The sequence below is a fragment of the Pipistrellus hanaki genome (assembly GCF_964339955.1).
Source record: "Pipistrellus hanaki genome assembly, chromosome: 4".
NCBI classification, from domain to species: domain Eukaryota; kingdom Metazoa; phylum Chordata; class Mammalia; order Chiroptera; family Vespertilionidae; genus Pipistrellus; species Pipistrellus hanaki.
In genome coordinates, this window is record NC_140506.1 from 93,976,458 (window position 1) to 93,994,441 (window position 17,984).

At 42.0% G+C, this 17,984-nt stretch overlaps 3 protein-coding genes and 1 pseudogene across 10 annotated transcripts in view; 2 read left to right on the plus strand and 2 right to left on the minus strand.

Moving 5' to 3' along the window:
- The window catches only part of GTF3C1 (general transcription factor IIIC subunit 1), an 84,154-nt gene extending 75,287 nt beyond the window's left edge, over nt 1-8,867 (minus strand). Inside the window, exon 1 of one of the 2 annotated variants that reach the window (XM_084882880.1) lies at nt 8,591-8,867. In XM_084882880.1, coding sequence (XP_084739006.1) covers nt 8,591-8,811 — 221 coding nt within the window. In that variant the 5' untranslated portion in view covers nt 8,812-8,867. The remainder of the gene's footprint in view (nt 1-8,590) is intronic. The other variant, XM_084882881.1, reaches the window with a different exon arrangement.
- Nucleotides 8,868-9,037: 170 nt separating this feature from the next.
- The window catches only part of KATNIP (katanin interacting protein), a 181,737-nt gene continuing 172,790 nt past the window's right edge, over nt 9,038-17,984 (plus strand). For 3 of the 6 annotated variants that reach the window (XM_084882882.1, XM_084882884.1, XM_084882886.1), the window contains exon 1: nt 9,038-9,099. In XM_084882882.1, coding sequence (XP_084739008.1) covers nt 9,093-9,099 — 7 coding nt within the window. In that variant the 5' untranslated portion in view covers nt 9,038-9,092. The remainder of the gene's footprint in view (nt 9,100-17,984) is intronic. The other 3 variants (XM_084882887.1, XM_084882885.1, XM_084882883.1) reach the window with 3 other exon arrangements.
- Nucleotides 11,611-12,547, plus strand: LOC311621837 (elongin-C-like; annotated as a pseudogene). The gene has a single exon. The product of its transcript is annotated as an elongin-C-like (transcript).
- Nucleotides 12,956-13,627, minus strand: LOC311622226 (small nuclear ribonucleoprotein E-like). The gene is made up of 2 exons (XM_084883133.1): nt 13,410-13,627; nt 12,956-13,209 (listed from the first exon to the last, which is right to left on the minus strand). The coding sequence occupies exons 1-2, from the start codon at nt 13,614-13,616 to the stop codon at nt 13,138-13,140; spliced, it is 279 nt and encodes a 92-aa protein (XP_084739259.1). The 5' UTR covers nt 13,617-13,627; the 3' UTR covers nt 12,956-13,137.

Sequence of the window (17,984 nt, forward strand, 5' to 3'; positions counted from 1 at the left end):
CTACAAATCTGGTGCCTCGTCTCCAAACCACCAGGTCTGGACTTAATGATTCCAAGGTTTTCCTCCCATAAGATGTCATCTTTCCATCTCTTTTTAATGATCTCTCTAGAACCTTCATCCATTTTTATGGTTTCAATTATCACCTGCATGTTAACAATTTTCACTATTAAATACTTAATACTATATTTCCTCCCAAACATCAATCCCATCTTCAATTGTCTACTATATGCCTCAAATTCAATGACATCAAAACCAAAGTTATGACTGACCTCTTCCTACTTCCCACAAGTCCCTCCTTGCCCTCCCTGGTGCCACATTCTCCCAGTTGCCTCTTATAAACAACAGAGAGACATCTTTGACTTGTAGATTTTTCTTTTATCCAGTCAGTCAAGTTTGTCAGATTCTCTTTAGAAATCTTGCTCACATCCTACACTATTTGAAGCTAAATCCCCTTTACGCTTTTCTTAAAAATATATTTTTATTGACTTTAGAGAGGAAGAGAAAGGAAGAGATAGAAACATCAATGATGAAAGAGAATCATTGATCAACAATCTCCTGCACCCTCCATACTGGGAATTGAGCCTGCAACTGGGGCATATGCCCTGACCCGGAATTGAACGATGACCTCCTGGTTCACAGGTTAATGCTCAACCACTGAGCCAAACTGGCTGGGCCCATATATACTTTTCAACCCTTTCTTCCTTGCTCTCTGGTAGACCCCTGTACTATTTACCCCTCCATTCTCAAATTACATCTCCCCCAGCTTCCAGGATACCACTCTGGGCTGCTGCTCTCTCTCTCCAGCCACATCTTCCCAGTCCTCTTTTGAAGGTTCCTAGTTTCCATCCAGCCTTTAAAGGTAGGTGCCCCTTAGAATGTACATTCTTCTCAAGTGCACATGGATCATTCACAAAGAAAGACCACATGTTAGGGCACAAATCAAGTCTCTACAAGTTGAAAAAGACTGAAATCATATTAAGCATCTTCTCAGATCACAGTGCAATGAAATGAGAAATCAACTACAATAAAAACACTCAAAAACAATAAAACAGATGGAGATCAAATAGCATGTTACTATATAATGAATGGGTTATCAAAGAGGTCAAGAAAGAAATAAAAAAACTTCCTAGAAATAAATGAAAATGAACACACAACAATCCAAAATCTCTGGGATACAGCAAAAGCAGTCCTGAGAGGAAAGTTTTAGCCTATAAGTCTACCACAAAAACAATCAAACAAACAAACAAACAAAAAAACCCCCCCCCCAAAAACAAGAAAAATTAACAATACTAGTAAATTATTTAACCCTACAACTTAAAGAACTAGAAAGAGAACAATAAGAAAGCACAGAGTAAGTAGAAGGAGGGAAATAATAAAGATTAGAGCAGAAATAAATGACAGAGTCTAAAAAAACAACACAAAACACACACAAAAATAAATGAAACCAAGAGCTGGTTCTTTGAAAGGATAAACAAAATTGATAAACCATTAGCCAAACTCATCAAAAAACAAAGAGAGAGGACCCAAATAAATACAATCATAAAAGCAGTGAAGTAATGACTGTTACCACAAAAATACAAAGAATTGTATGGAAATACTATGAAGAACTATATGCCAACAAGCTGGACAATGTAGATGAAATGGACAAATTCCTAGAAAAATACAATCTCCCCAAACTGAATCAGGAAAAATCATGGGGGAGTTTTACCAAATGTTCAAATAAGAACTAACACCTATACTCTTCAAACTATTCCAAAAAACCCAAGAGGAAGGAACACTTCCAAACTCTTTTTATGAAGCCAGCATTACCCTAATTCCAAAATCAGATAAAGACACTACAAAGAAAAAGACTTAAAGGCCAATATCCCTGATGAACATCAGATGCTAAAAATCCTCAACAGAATATTAGCAAATCTACTAGTAAAAGATCATACACCATGATCAAGTGGGACTTATTCCAGGGATGCAAGGCTGGTTCAATATTTGCAAATCAATAAACATGATACACCACAATAACAAACTGGGGGGAAAATCACATGGTTGTATCAATTGACTCAGAAAAAGCATGCAACAAAATCCAACACCCATTATTAATAAAATCTCTCAGCAAAGTGGGAATAGAGGGAGCATGTTTGAACATGATAAAGGCCATATATGGAAGAATCAAGATGGCGGCCTAGATAGGCACCTAAGCTGCGGCCTCGCACAACAATTTCAAAAACAACAACTAAAATCAGAACAGACTTCATCCAAAAACACAGGAAAGCTGGCGGAGTGGGAAATCTACAATTAGAAAGAAGGAGAGAGGCTCACAGATCGGACTGGAAGCCGCAAAGCGCTGAAGTAGGGAGACGCTCGCACACAGAGAGGAAGGGCGGCCGAATGCCTGGCTGGCTGGAGGGGAAAGGAAGTCCCGGTTGCACTGAACCCTTTCTGACTGTACTGAACCCCAACCCCGGCCGAAACCCCGTGGTCCCAGGCTCATACGGGTAGAGAAAGGCACCCAGAGACTCAGCGACCGGGAGACCGCGGGAGCCGGGAGCCGCAGTGGGCAGGGTCTACAGTAGCGCGAGAGTGAGTATGCACAGAGATCTGACTGTGGAGGTTGCCGCGGCCTCTCCATAGTGGAAGGAGTCAGAAGCTCCAGACTACAGAGACCCAACCCAATTCCCGGCCAGCCCCTGGGGCACTCTTGCACGGGGAATCTGGGATGGTCAGGAGGAAACTGAGGGGAGCCGCAGAAAGCAGAGGTTAGGTGGAAACTCAGACGAGTGCACAAGCACAGGGCCGACGGGAAGCCAAGACTGTCAGCTCAGCACTGAGACTCCACCCCATCCAAGCTGAGCACAGAGGCTTCTGCAATTTTGCAAGTCTGATCCTATAAGACTGTCTCCAATACAGAAGGTATCCCAGAGTAGACACAGCTGATACCTACATCCAATTGGCCTGAAGGTCAATTTCTCCCAGGGATACCAACAACAATAAAGACTTAGCTACAACAAGGCTGTACACGCAGTCCACAAAGGGGAGCACCAAGAGTGTCTACCTCAGGTAACTGAGGATGCTGACCCACTGGGCCATATAGGACAACAAACACACAAAGCCATCCTACCAACTCTGGAAAGCAGCGAAAATTCCGAAACAGGGAAATAAACCTCAAAAGAAAGAGATGGAGAACAAAAGACTGGATATAGAGTTCAAAACCAAAGTTATAAGGTTTTTCAAGTATTTCCTAGAAAAGGCCAATAAATTTATTGAGACCCAACTAGAAATTAAACATAAACTGACTGAAATAAAAAATATTATACAGAAATCCAACAGTAGACTGGAGGATCACATGAAAGTCAAATATTTGGAATACAAAGAGCCAAAGGCACTCCTCTGGAGAAGCAAGAAGAAAAGAGAATCCAGAAAGTTGAAGATAGTGTAAGGAGCCTCTGGGACAACTTCAAGCGAACCAACATCAGAATTATGGGGGTGCCAGAAGAAGAGAGAATGCAAGATACTGAAAACCTATTTGAAGAAACAATATCAGAAAACTTCCACCACCTGGTGAAAGAAATAGAATTACAAGTACAGGAAGCTTACAGAACCCCAAACAAGAGGAATCCAAAGAGGACCACACCAAGACACATCATAATTAAAATGCCAAGGGCAAAAGACAAAAAGAGGATCTTACAAGCAGCAAGAGAAAAGCAGCTGGTTACCTATAAGGGAGCACCCATACGACTATCAGCTGATTTCTCAACAGAAACTATGCAGGCCAGAAGGGAGTGGCAAGAAATATTCAAAGTGATGAATAGCGAGAACCTACAACCAAGATTACTGTATCCAGCAAAGTTATCATTCAGAATGGAAGGGCAGATAAAGATTTTCACAGATAAGAAAAAGTTAAAGGAGTTCATCACCACCAAACCAGTATTATATGAAATGCTGAAAGGTATTATTTAAGAAGAGGAAGATCAAGTGAATTAAAAATCTGAGGAACAGAATAAACTGGTGAATATAATAGAATCAGGGGCAAAGAAAGGGAGTGGATTGATAATTATCAGGGGGAAAGGGGTGTGTGGGGGTGCAGAAAGAGACTGGATTAAAATCGTACACCTATGGATGAGGACAATGGCGGGGGGTGGGGTGGGGAAGGTAAGGGCAGAGTGGGGGGCGGAAACCAGGTGGAAGGGAGCTATGAGGGGGAAAAGGAGAAACAATTGTAATAATCTGAGCAATAAAGATTTATTTTTTTTAAAAAAAAGCCATATATGACAGACCTACAGCCAACATCATACTCAATGGGCAAAAACTAAAACAGAAATTAGACAGGGATGTCCACTTTCATCATTCTTATTCAACATAATACTGGGAGTTCAAGACCAGTGATCAGACAAGAAGAAGAAATAAAAGGCATCCAAATTGGAAAGGAGAAAGTAAAACTCTCATTATTCGCAGATGACATGATAGTACATATAGAAAACCCTAAAGATTCCACCAAAAAACTACTAGATTTAAAAAATGAATTTGGCAATGTAGCAGGATACAAAATGAACACCCCAAAATCAATGGCTTTTTTATACACCAATAATGAATTCTCAGAAAGAGAAACTAAACAAGCAATTCCATTTATCATTCCAAAAAATATATATTTTTTAATACTTGGGAATAAACTTAACCAAGGAGGCAAAAGATTTGTATTGGGAAAACTATAGGATGTTGTAGAAAGAGGTAGAAGATATAAACAAGTGGAAGATTATACCATGTTCTGGATTGGTAGAATGAACATCATTAAAATGTCTATATTACCCAAGGCAATCTACAGAATCAATGCAATCCCTATTAAAATACCAACAGCATATTTCACAGATCTAGAACAAATACTCCAAACATTTATAAGGAACCTAAAAAGACTTCCAATAGCCACAGTAATCTTGAGAAAGAAGAACAAAGTCAGAGGAATCACAATACCAGATATCAAGCCACCGTAATTAAAACAACCTGGTACTGGCACAAGAACAGGGATATAGATCAAAGGAACAGAACAGAGACCCCAGAAATCAACTCCAGCCATTATGCTCAATTAATATTTGACAAAGGAGGCAAAAGCATATAATGGAGTCAAGACAGTCTCTTTAATAAATGGTATTGGAAAAATTGGACAGATATATGCAAAAAATGAAATTGGACAACTAACTTACACCATATACAAGAATAAACTCATAATGGATAAAAGACTTAAATGTAAGCTGTGAAACCATAAAAATCCTAGAAGAAACCATAGGCAGCAAAATCTCACACATCTCTGGTATCAACATGTTTACGGATATATCTCCTAGGGCAAAGAAAACTAAGGAGAAAATAAACAAATGGGACTACATCAAAATAAAATATTCTGCACAACAAAAGAAACCATCAACAAAACGAAAAGGACTCCATTATATGGGAACATATTTGGCAAGGATGCATCTAATAAAGGGTTAATATCCTAAATATATAAAGAATTCATACAATTTAACAGAAGGAAAACAAACAATCCAATTAAAAAATGGGCAAAGGACCTAAATAGACACTTCTCCAAAGAGGACATACATAGATGGTGAAAAGACATGTGAAAAAATGCTCAAAGTCATGGATCATCAGAGAGATGCAAATTAAAACGACAATGAGGTATCACATCTCACACTTGTCAGAATGGCTATCATCAACAAATTAACAAATGACAAGTGCTGTTGAGGATTCGGAGAAAAGGGAACCCTAGTACACTGCTGGTGGGAATACAGACTGGTGTAGCCACTGTGGAAAACAGTATGGACTTTCCTCAAAAATTTAATATGGAAATGTCATTTGACCCAATGATCCAACTTCTAAGAATCTATCCTAAGAAACCCAAAATACCAATCAGAAAGAATGTATGCACCTCTATGTTCATAGCAGCACAATTTACAATAGCTAAGATCTAGAAAAAGCTCAAGTGCTCATCAGTAGGTGAGTGGATAAAAAAGCTGTGGTACATTTATACCACGGAATACTATGCAGCAGTAAAAAAGAAGAATCTCTTACCCTTTGAGACAGCATGGAGGGACCTGGAGAGTATCATGCTAAGTGAAATAAGTCAGTCAGAGACAGACAAGTAGCACATGATCTCACTCATATGTGGAATCTAATGAACAAAATAAACTGTTGAACAAAATGGATCCACAAACATGGAAGCATGGAACAGAGTGCGGAATCTCTGAGGGAAGAGGTGGGGAAGGGTGGGTGGGTAGGAGGTAATCAATCAAAGACCTTGTATGAATATATGCATGTCCCAACTACACAGACAATGGGGCAGTGAGAGTCTGGGATGGGGAGTGGGGGCAGGCTGGAGGGGGCTAATGGCGGCGGGGGGGGGGGGGGGGGGGAGGAGGGGGAAGGAAGAGGGATATATGTAATACTTTCAACAATAAAGATTTAAAAAGTAATACATAAACTTGCTATTTACTACATGATTAGATCCCAGACACCATAAAGTTACACATTTACTTATGGATTTCTCTCTCGTAAACAAGATAACCTCAGAAGTTATGGTTTTATTGCCCTGTATGCCAGAAAAATAAATACACACATAAATAAATAAATAAATAAATAAATAAATAGATAGATAGATAGATAGATAGATAGATAAGTGTATGTATGTATGTAGGTGTACCCGAGGGCCATGTTTTAAGGCTTCTAATCCCACTAAGCTCTCTCTTAGGGATCATCCTAGCCAACAGCTTTAATTATCAGCCATATGGGATGACTCCACATACCTAGCTTAGTCCCTCCCTAGCTGACATGCTTTCACTCCTTTGAAGCCAGGTATTTACTAAACAGAATCTCCACTTGCATAACCCAAAGGAATCTCAAACCAATGTGTCTCAGAGAATATTCAACACCCCCCCCCCCCGCCCCCCCAAACTCAACCACTGTGCTACTCTTCTGTTCCCTACCACAGAGAAGGGACATCAGTATTCACCCAGGTGCCCACACACCAGGAACAGGAGGTTCCTCATCCTTGATTCCCACTTTTCCTTTTACCCCACATGCAGTAAGTCATCAAATGCTCTTATTCCTCTGCCTCATCTCTTCATTCTCACCCCCACTGTGGTAAACTAAACCATCACTGGTTGTTCGTGATTGGATTACTGAAAACTTCTCAACTTCCCTCTTTGCCCCTAACCTAACCCCCGCTTCAGAGGTTTCCAACAGTCCTTCGGTAAAGGATCAACTCTTTAAGGGGATGAAAAAACTTTTGATTACTTCTCCAGTCCAATTTGGTTAATAAGGAAAGAGTATTTTTTGTACCCACGCTTCTTGTAATCAAATTCTGAGTTATGCTCTCACTAGTTGATGGCCTTGAACAAGTCACTTCACCTCTTTGATACCTCCAATTTCTCTTCAGGAAAATAAGGATAGTAATACCTACCTCTTAAGGTTGTTGTAAAAATTAACTTGCTATATGTCAGGATCTTAGAACAGTCCCAGCTCACAATAAGCATACATTTAAGTGTCAACTACTATTCTTCCTTCCCTCCCTCCAGTTCTACACTTCCATCAAATAACTTTATTCTCTTCCTTCAGGCTTCCACATCTGCTGTTCCCTGTTCAGAATACTCTGCCAACAGGCCAACTAAACCCAAGTCTTATTTTGGACAGTACTGCCTCTCACAGCCTCTCCTCTTCCTCACAACATGGTTTAAGAGCAAAGACTCTGAAGACAGATGGCCTGCGTTCAAATTAGCACACAGGCACTTGCAATTTCCCTAACTGGACAGATTATTTTCTTATTTTCTCTCCATGACTCTTCTGCAAAATGGGGAAGGTAACAGCACCCTCCTCATAGAGTCACTGTGAGGATGAAGTTGGGTATAATTTCCTGAAGGTCCCAGAACATGGTCTTAGAATAGTGCCAGGCCAATAATAAGCACTCAATAAATTCTAGCTATTATTATTATTATTATTGCTAAGCTTGTTATACAGATCTCATTCCTCCTGTCCCCAGTGCTTTAAAAAAATTATTGACTTGAAAGGAAAAGAAAGGAAAGGAAAGAAAAGGAAAGGAAAGGAAAGGAAAAGAAAGGAGAGAGAGAGAGTTTGTTGTTCCACTTATTTATGCATTCATTGCTTCTTGCATGTGCCCTGACAGGGGCATATGGGGACAATGCTTTATCCCACTGAGCTAGCCGCCAGGACCTGTCTCTAGTCTTGGCCTGAACTGCTTTCCCACTCCAATCCTACCCTCCTACACTCTAGAAACTTGACTAATATCCCCCTAGTCCTGCTCACCATCACCCCAAACTTACACACGGGTATAATGGGACATCAGCAGACGACTCCCACATCCATCAGACCATGCCCCCCAACTCCATCAGTCGCCGGGGCCCTGCCAGGCTTGAGGGACCCCAAATCAGCTTCACACAGAGCTCCCACCCCCATTTGACCCCCGGTTCTCCGACGGCTCCTCTCCTCTCTCCACCTTCCTTCCATCAGAACCCGGTCCCCTCTGGCTCCATCGGACCCCGGCCCTGGGCCTGCCCGCCCGCCGGCCCGCCCGCGCCCGCCAGGCCGAGCCGCTGACCGGTCCTGCAGCTGGAGGTCGGGTCGCTCCCGAGGCTCCACATAGAAGCTGATGCCCGGGTGCGTGGCGAGGGCCCTCCACAGAAACTCCTGCGTGTAGGGCTCCAGGGGCAGCGGGAAGGGCGGCACGCGCGTCTCCAGGCGGCTCCACAGCGCGGGCAGGCACAGGCCATCGAGCCCCTCCAGGGCCACCTCGTCCAACAACGACTCCAGCGCGTCCATTGCTACTTCAGTTAGCAGCACCCGGGGCGCCTGCGCACTGTGCCGCCGAGGAGCCCGGCCCAGCGCGCCTGCGCATCACCGTTCGCGACTCCGGAGGCGGGCCGGACCAGGCGGTCGGAGGAGGAGTTTCGGAGCGCCTACGTAACGTCATCCCCCTTGGGGGCGGGCCCAGCCAGTGACGCTCCGCCGCTATTGGCCCGCACGCCCGCAGTAACCAGGGGAACTGCAAACAGTGCTGATGCCGCTTCCGGTTTGAGCACCCGGAACCACCGCCTCTAGGGATGGACGGTGAGTGTTCGTTGGCTCCTCCGGGAGGTCGAGGAGTTGTTCTCCCATCTCTCCTCAGGCTTCCCTTCCCCCAGCGCCCTCCCTCTCCCCGGGGGCAGAATGCCAAGCTACAGAACCCTGGACCACCTTGCCTGAACCAAGGTGGTCTCGGGTCTGAGGGAGGAGAGGCTGGGGGAGTGGGCAGTGTCTGCCTCTGTGGAGCTGTGGTGGTATAGGAGCCCGGTTCTGGCCGGGGCTCAGCGAAGGGGTCTGGGCAGGGAAAGAAGTAAGCGTCTGGTGAGGCTCTTGTGTACCCTAGGACGTGGACCTGTGGGATATGGGAGTCGGTGCGGCGGTAAACCTCCTCCTGGGGCGTGCAGTCAACCTACTGGAAAACGGGACTTGGTCCGGGAGGGGTGGGCGGATACAGGGAATACCCTCTCCTGTGCCTCGATGGTAATAATTAGTTCTGTGCAGTGCCAGGAACTCCGTTAGTGCTGTCAAGCAGCACCTCGCCAAGCTTCCTAATAGCCCTTTGAGTTGAGTGTTGCTATCCCACTTTGCAAATGAGGTAACCGAAGCCCAGAGAAGTTAAATAGCTTGCCCCCGTCCAGCCAGCCAGCAAGTGGCAGAGTGAGAAAGGAACCCAGACACTGTCTCTGGAGCTGACTTGTGGAGTTTGAGGTTTGGGAGGGGCTTTAGAGAGACCCTCCATTCCAGATGCTGCAAATGCAGGTGTCTGCAAGGGACAGCCCGGGCTGCGACTGAAAATCAGTACTTCTGAAAGGGAGGCTTCTCACTCAGCTCCTGCCAATGGCTTTCCTGGGGCACCTCTCACAACACCATGAGGGCCAACCCATCTGAAGGCCAGATGCAAGCTGTGGGCCGCCGTTTAGGGGTCCCGGATTAGAATCTTGGAACTGACCATTGGAAGCAGTCTAAAAATAGGCTCTGCGGGTATCTCATTTTGCAGATGGGAAGGCTAATGTCTGGAGAGTCTGGTAGGGTCTGTGCTGGAATCCAGATAATTTTTTTCTCATTTTACCACTGCCCCTCACTTCTGGTGAATTGGTTCCTTTGTGATACCTACTTAGTGCAGTGTGGAAAACATTTAATTTACAGTCTGTTATGTGCTTCAAACATCGTTGCCCTTTGTACTTCAGAGGTAGTATAAAATGTCATTTGCCAACTTGCCCTGTGGAAAGGTCAGAGTAATATAGCTATAGAACAATCATCAAATCTTTTTGGTCTCAGGATGCTTTTAAACTGTTACCTCAAAAGAGCTATGATTATGTATATCTATGCTATTTAACAAATCAGAAATTAAAGTTGAGGAAGTCTTAAAACAATTAATTTAAAAATAACCCATTACTTCTGAATATAATAATACCTTTAGTTAAAACAGCTATATTCCCCCTCCCCCAAATTAGTAGGAATATTGGAATTATTTTACATTTCCCCAAATTTCCCCAGTATCCGGTTTAACAGAAAATAGCTAGACTCTTGCCATGGCCGGTGTGGCTCCATTGATTGAGCATGTTCTGTGCACAGAGGGGTCTCCAATTCAATTCCCCTTCAGGGAACATGCCTGGGTTTTGGGCTTGATCCCCAGTTGGGGTTCATGTGGGAGGCAGCTGATTCATGTTTCTCTCACATCAGTGTTTCTCTCTTGCTCTCCCTTCTCTCTAAAATCAATGAAAACATATTTTTAAAAAAGAAAAAGAAAAGAAAATAGCTAGACTCTCATTTTGGCTTCAGCAACCAGACTTGTGCTATTATTTTAGCAGATGTACTAATATATGAAAAAATCAAGTGTCACACAGATATACAATGGTAACAGAATATTTTAATTGCCTTTTCTGGTGAATTGTTTTGTGCTCTATTACATTAAAATCCACTTGTCCATCTTGCTTTTCCATTGGATATTTTACCCATGTATGATTTTATGACTTAGGCATTGGTCATTTGGAAAATGTTACTTCAGTGATTTATGCAATTCTTCCAAATGTTGTTGTTGGAAATCTCATTACACAATATAAAATAGCATATCCTATCTAATAAAAGCCTAATATGCAAATCATCTGAACAGCAGAATGACCAGTGGAACGATTCGTGGCAATGATGCATACTGACCACCAGGGGGAAGACACTCAATGCAGGAGCTGCCCCTTGGTGGTCAGTGGGGAAGCTCAGCTCAGCCAGAAGCTGGGCTCATGGCTGGCAGCTGGCAGCTGGTGAGCTCAGGAGGCCTTGGTGGGAGCCTCTCCCACCTTCGAAGCAGCTCTAAGGAGCAGTGAGCTGAGAGGTAAGGAGCAGTGAGCAGGTGAGCCGTAAGGAGTGAGGGGTCCTGGACTGAGAGAAGGTGCAGGCTAGGCTGAGGGACCCCCCCATTCCAATCCCCCAGTGCATGAGTTTCGTGCACTTGGCCTCTAGTTATTATGTAATATCAAAAAAAAGCACATTCATTCAGTGGGGGTGGGGAGGAGGTGGCCCTGGAGTGGGGGCTGTGGCAGTCAGTGCTCGGGGACCTGGCGTGGTGGCTGCGGTGGCTGCGGGACTGTGGAAGCGAAGTAAAATTTCCTAAGAACATAATGGATGGAGAAGAGAAAACCTATGGTGGCTATGAAGGCCCTGATGCCATGTATGTCAAATTGATATCTTCAGATGGTCATGAATTTATTGTAAAAAGAGAACATGCATTAACATCAGGAATAATAAAAGCCATGTTGAGTGGCCCAGGTCAGTTTGCTGAGAACAAAACGAATGAAGTCAATTTTAGAGAGATCCCTTCACATGTGCTATCAAAAGTGTGCATGTGTTTTACTTACAAGATTCGCTACACTAACAGCTCCACGAGATTCCTGAATTCCCAATTGCACCTGAAACTGCACTGGAACTGCTGATGGCTGTGAACTTCCTAGATTGTTAAATAAAGTAAATTATAATAAACTTAACTTTTTTCAGTATTTAATACCTGTAGTTCAGTTAGTAATTTTTTCATATATAGCATGTTGCCTGTGTGTGATTGAACTATAAAGTTCATTGCAAAGCAGACTATCGTCTCTTCTTTTGCATAGCACAGTTGAAATTTGTTTGCTACATCAACAGATTAAGGACATTTTCACAAATTGAGAAGTAAACAAATAGGCCAGTTGCTAGCTCTTTTGCCTTACCCTTTGGGTGTGATTTTTAAAATTAGAGTGTTGGCAATATAGTAAATGCTGAACTTTAGTCATAAGTGAACATATTCTACAGGTAAATATTGGGCTATGTATTTTTATGTTTTTAAGTTGTTTTTTTTAACCTATTCTGATCTTAATAGCCATCATTACCATTATTAGAATTATGCAAATAATTGCATTATAAACATGTTTATAACTTAGCCAAATGTTGATTTTTATAACTGTCAAATACATGAGTTGAAATTTCTTATGTGTCTTTTGATAAACTGCAGTATTGTTTAAGTGTATCTTGTCTTTTTGTTCATTGCTACAATTTAAGAACTTTATTTAAAAGCAATTTGGAAGATTACTTGGTAAAGGCTGTTGGAACAGTGACCTTTTGCACTGTAGTCACATGGTCAATAAGTAAAGTACATGACCTTGATTTCATGTGTACTGTGCATTTTGGCCAATCCAAAGTACTGTATTTTCATTGACTATAAAGCTTCCTTTGCAATATTCAAAAAAACAAAACAAAACACAAAACACATTCATTAATATCACCACCTATCTTATTTTTGTAAAAAGAGTTTAACTGTTGGGATGCTATTAAACTCCAGCTATTAAACAAACAAGCTTTCTATTTGTTTACACTTGGAAGCTTGAATTTTATCATTAGCAACAGATATTGTCAGTTGTTTCCCTGAAATGAAAGGTTTACTTTTTTTTTTTTTTAACAAAAACAATTAAACATCATTTATTGTCATCTAGTAGTTACTTAAGGTTATTGTAAGCCAATATGAATAAATTGGTAAGACATATTCTCCAAACAAAGGACACCATACAACACAAACTATATTGTTTCTCAGTAACTCCTCACTTAGCATGCAAGTCATTTCTAGGTGGAGACACTTTGGAGCAGAGTAATATTATCTCCTTTCAGCATGATCCGACCTAGTTGTTTTCTTGACTTTGTTTTAGAACAGGGGTCTTCAAACTACGGCCCGCAGGCCACATGCGGCCCGCAGAGGAGTCTGATCCGGCCCGCCAGGTTTTTTGGGCAGTGAGCGCAGCCGAGGTGTTACAGTAGGAATTAGTAGTTCATATCGTCCGGCCCTCCAGCTCTCTGAGGGACCGTGATCTGGCCCCCACTTTAAAAAGTTTGAGGACCCCTGTTTTAGAATGAATCTCCTCTGCATCATCTAATACGAGGTTCATATACTCATCAAAACCAATGATACAGCCTTCTATCCGCATATTCACTTGCTCATAAAGCCACACCTGAATCCGAAATCTATTTTGCAAGTATCTGAAGATGAGGTTGATGGGCTGCACCATCACCTTCTGCACCTTCTGGCCCTGGCCGCGGTACGCCATGGTGGAAGCTCTGAAAGGTTTACTTTTGTATTTGAAAAAGTGTTTGCTAAACCACCCAAATCTGAATAGAGCTTGTCCTTTTTTCCCCCTTTAATTCTTTATTGTTTAAATTAGTACACATGACTCCTTTTTCCCCTGTTGATCTCTCCCCAGCACTACCCCGCCCTCCCCCCCAGCACATGCCCTCACCCCATTAGTGTCTGTGTCTATTGGTTATGCTTATATGCATGCATCCAAATCCTTTGTTGATCTCTTACACCCGCGCCCCCCCCCCCCCAATTCCCCCTGCCCTCTCTCTGAGGTTTGGTGGTCTTTTGGATGCTTCTCTATCTCTGGAACTATTTTTGTTCATTATATTCCACAAATGAGTGAAATCATGTGATATTTATCTTTCTCCCACTGGCTTATTTCACTTAGCATAATGCTCTCCAGGTCCATCCATGCTGTTGTGAATGATAAGAGTTCTTTCTTTTTTACAACAGCATAATATTCCATTGTGTAGATATACCACAGTTTTTTAATCCATCCATCTGCTGATGGGCACTTAGGCTGTTTCCAAATCTTAGCTATGGTGAATTGTGCTGCTATGAACATAGGGGCACATATATCCTTTCTGATTGGTGTTTCTGTTTTCTAGGGATATTGTCCTAGAAGTGGGATTACTGGGTCAAATGGAAGTTCCATTTTTAATTTTTTGAGGAAACCTCATACTGTTCTCCATAGTGGCTGCACCAGTCTGCATTCCCACCAGCAGTGCACGAGGTTCCTTTTTCTCTGCATCCTCACCAGAACATTATGTTGAAGTATGTTCCCTCTGTTCCTAGTTGTGAGGGTTTTTATCATAAACTAGTGACCTGGTGCATGAAATCTGTGCATGGAGGCGGGGGAGGGTTCCCTCAGCCTAGCCTGTACCCTCTCCAATCCTTCTCGTAATCTGGGACAGCTGGCTCCTACCTGCTCACCTATCTGCCTGCCTGATAGCCCCTAACTGCCTTTGTCTGCCTGCCTGATTGTCCCTAACTGCCTCTGCCTGCCTGCCTGATCACCCCTTAGTGCCCTCCCTTGCCACCTGATTTTGCCTCCAACTATTCTCCCCTGATGGCCTGATCTTGCCCCCAGTTGCCTTTGCCTGCCTGATCTTGCCCCCAACTACCCTCCCCTGCAGGTCATTTTGCCCCTAACTGCCCTCCCCTGCCAGCCTGATCTCACCCCCAACTGCCCTCCCCTGCAGGCCTAGTTGCTCCCAACTTCCCTCCCCTGCCAGCCTGATCTTGCTCCTAACTGCCCTCCTCTGTTGGTCAATTTCGTTCTGATTGGTCAGCTTTGATGCCAGTCATGTCAAAAGCTCTGCCACCTACACAGCTATTGGCTCCTTACAATTGACCCAGATTTGGTTCTGATTGGTCAGTTTCTATGCCTGTCAGCGTCAAAAGCTCCGCCTCCTAGGCAGCCATTGGTTCCTCACACTTCACCCACATTTGGTTCTGATTGGTTGGTTTCTATACCAGTTACATCTCTGGGCCTATCAGTGGGGCCTGATCAGAAAAAATGGGGCTGATCAGCAGCTCTGGTGGAGGCCTGGAGAGAAATGGAAGCATGGCTGCTGGCCAGACTGAGAGAGAGAGAGGCAAGTGCTGATCAAAAGCTGCCATGGAGGCAACAGATCAGTCCCTGCTTCTCTCTTCAGGTTTCTCTCTGGCCCTGATTTGCAGCCCCCTTAGCAGTCAGTGTTGGGGCACTGCTCCTTCAGTGGAAGCAGTCACCACTGGGTTGCCAAGGAAACCCAGTGCTGACTGCAGGACTGACTTCTGGTTGGTTGAGCCTCATTCATTACCAGTTGTTATGACCCAGGGATTTTATATATTAGGAGAGGTGCTGGATTTTATAAAATGCTTTTTCTGCATCTATTGATAGAATCATATGATTTTTACCCTTCATGTTGTCTATATGGTGTATCACGCTTATTGATTTGCCAATGTTGTACTAACCTTACACCCTTGGAATAAATCCTACTTGATCATGGCGCATAATCTTTTTAATGTATTGCTGGATCCAGTTTGCTTATGTTTTGCTGAGGACTTTAGCATCTATGTTTAGGAATATTAGCCTATAATTTTTTTCTTTGTAATGTCTTTATCTGGTTTTGGAATTAGGATAATGCTAGCCTTGTAATATGAGTTTGGGAGTCTTCATCTTAAATCATTTGGAATAGTTCACAAAGGATAGGTATTAGTTCTTTGAATGTTTGGTAAAAATTACCTTTGAACCATTCAGTTTAGGACTTTTGTTTGTCCGGAGTTTTTTGATTACTGCTTCAGTTTCACTAGTTGCAATCTGTCTATTCAAATTTTCTGATTCTTCCTGATTTGGTTTTGAAAGATTATATGTTTTTAGGAATCTATTCATTTTGTCCAATTTGTTGGCATATCATCGCTCATAATATTGTTTCACAGTCTTTTGTATTTCTTTGGTGTTGGTGTTACTTCTCCCCTTTCATTTCTGGTTTATTTATTTGGGTCCTTTCTCTTTTTTTCTTAATGAGCCTGGTTTATCTATCTTGTTTATCATTTCAAAGAACCAGCTCTTGGTATAACTGACCTTTTTTATTGTTTTTTTTTAGGCTCCCTTTATTCTTTCCTTCCTGCTTTTGTGTTGGTTTTTCTTTTTGAAATTCCTTTAAGTGTAAAGGTAGATTGTTTTAAATCTTTATTGTTTCTTTAGATAGTCTTGTAATGCTATGAATTTCTGTCTTAGGACTGTTTTTGCTGTGTCCCTTAGATTTTGGGTTGTTGTGTTCTCATTTTCATTTGTTTCAAGGTATCTATTGATTTCTTCTTTGATCTCACTATTAAACCATTCATTATTGAGTAACATGTTATTTAGCCTCCATGTCTTTGTGTGTTTTTCAGTTTTTTTCTTTTGATTGATTTCTAGTTTCATACATTGTAGTTAGCTAAGATGCTTGATATGATTTCAGTCTTCTTAAATTTGCTGAGACTTGCTTTGTGTCCTAGTATGTATTCTATCCTGGAAAATGTTTCATGTGCACCTAATAGAATATATCTTCTGCTGCTTTGGGGTGAAATGCTCTGAAGATATAATTTAAACCATCTAATCTAGAGTGTTATTTAATGTCACTGTTTCCTTTTTGATTTTCTGTCTGGAAGATCTATCCATTGCTATGGGTGGCATGTTAAAGTGCCCTACTATGAATGTATTACAGTCAATCTCTTCCTTTATGTCCATCAAGATTTGCTTTGCATATTTAGGTGTTCCTATGTAAAATATTGTTGGATTGCTCCCTTTGTCATTATGTCTCTTACTATAGCCTTTATTTTAAAGTCTATTTTGTAATACTTTACAAAGTATTGCTACCCTAACTTATTTTCCTTTTCATTAGCATGAAATATGTTTTCCCAACCCTTTACTTTCAGTCTGTGGGTAGCTTTTGTTCTGAAGTAGGTCTCTTGTAGACAGCTTGTGTATGGGTCTTGTTTTCTTATTTACTTAGCTCCCTTATGTCTTTTGATTGGATTATTTAAGCCATTTACGTTTAAATGATTATTGATAGTTTTATATTTATTGCTGTTTTATTCTTTTATTTCTTTTTAAAAATATTTTTATTGATTTCAGAGAGGAAGAGAGAGGGAGGGAGGTATAGAAACATCAGTGGTGAGAGAGAATCATTGATTGGCTGCCTCCTTACACTGGGGTTTGAGCCCACAACCCAGGCATGTACCCTGACCAGGAATCAAACTGTGACCTCTTGGGTTCATAGGTTGATGCTCAAACACTGAGCAATGCTGGCTAGGCTGCTGTTTTATTCTCTTAATTATGTTCTTCTGTTTTGTTTTGTTTTTCTTCCCTTTTCATTCTCCTCTTCTTCCTCCCCCTCCCCCCCCCACCTATCCTCCTCCTCCTTTCTTCTTTGTTCTCTCTTTTTTCTTCACCTTTTAATATTTCAGCTGTTGCAAATGGAGGTGAGTTCCTACCTCCTCTGCCACTATCTTGGATTTCTTTAAAAATGACATCATATACAATATGCAACGTATGGCTAGGTCAGCTGGCAACTCAGTCATGCCAAGTGTTTTTTGGGATTAGCCATTGTACTTGTGCTTGTAGCAGAAACACTTTAAGTATACTTCCCATTTTTTTTTTCACACAAAATATTTAAAAATGTGTACTCATGAGATGTAATAAAGTAACTTTTACTGTTTCTTCAGGACACTGTAAGTAAAAGTGATTTTTTTGTTTATTTTATTGTGAGTACATGTAAGTAAAGAACAATGACTACTAGTACAGTTTGGTGCCACTGCCTTGTATCCACTTAGGCTACAAGCAGTTTTACCTACTGTTGCTTTTGCATCA

Bases quoted from the DNA above. Each gene is read 5' to 3' on its own strand.
- LOC311622226 (XM_084883133.1), bottom strand. From the start codon at position 13,616: ATGGCGTACCGCGGCCAGGGCCAGAAGGTGCAGAAGGTGATGGTGCAG. The intron at 13,210-13,409 runs GTCCTCAAACTT...TCTAAAACAAAG, and splicing joins AGATTCATTCTAAAACAGGG to TCAAGAAAACAACTAGGTCG.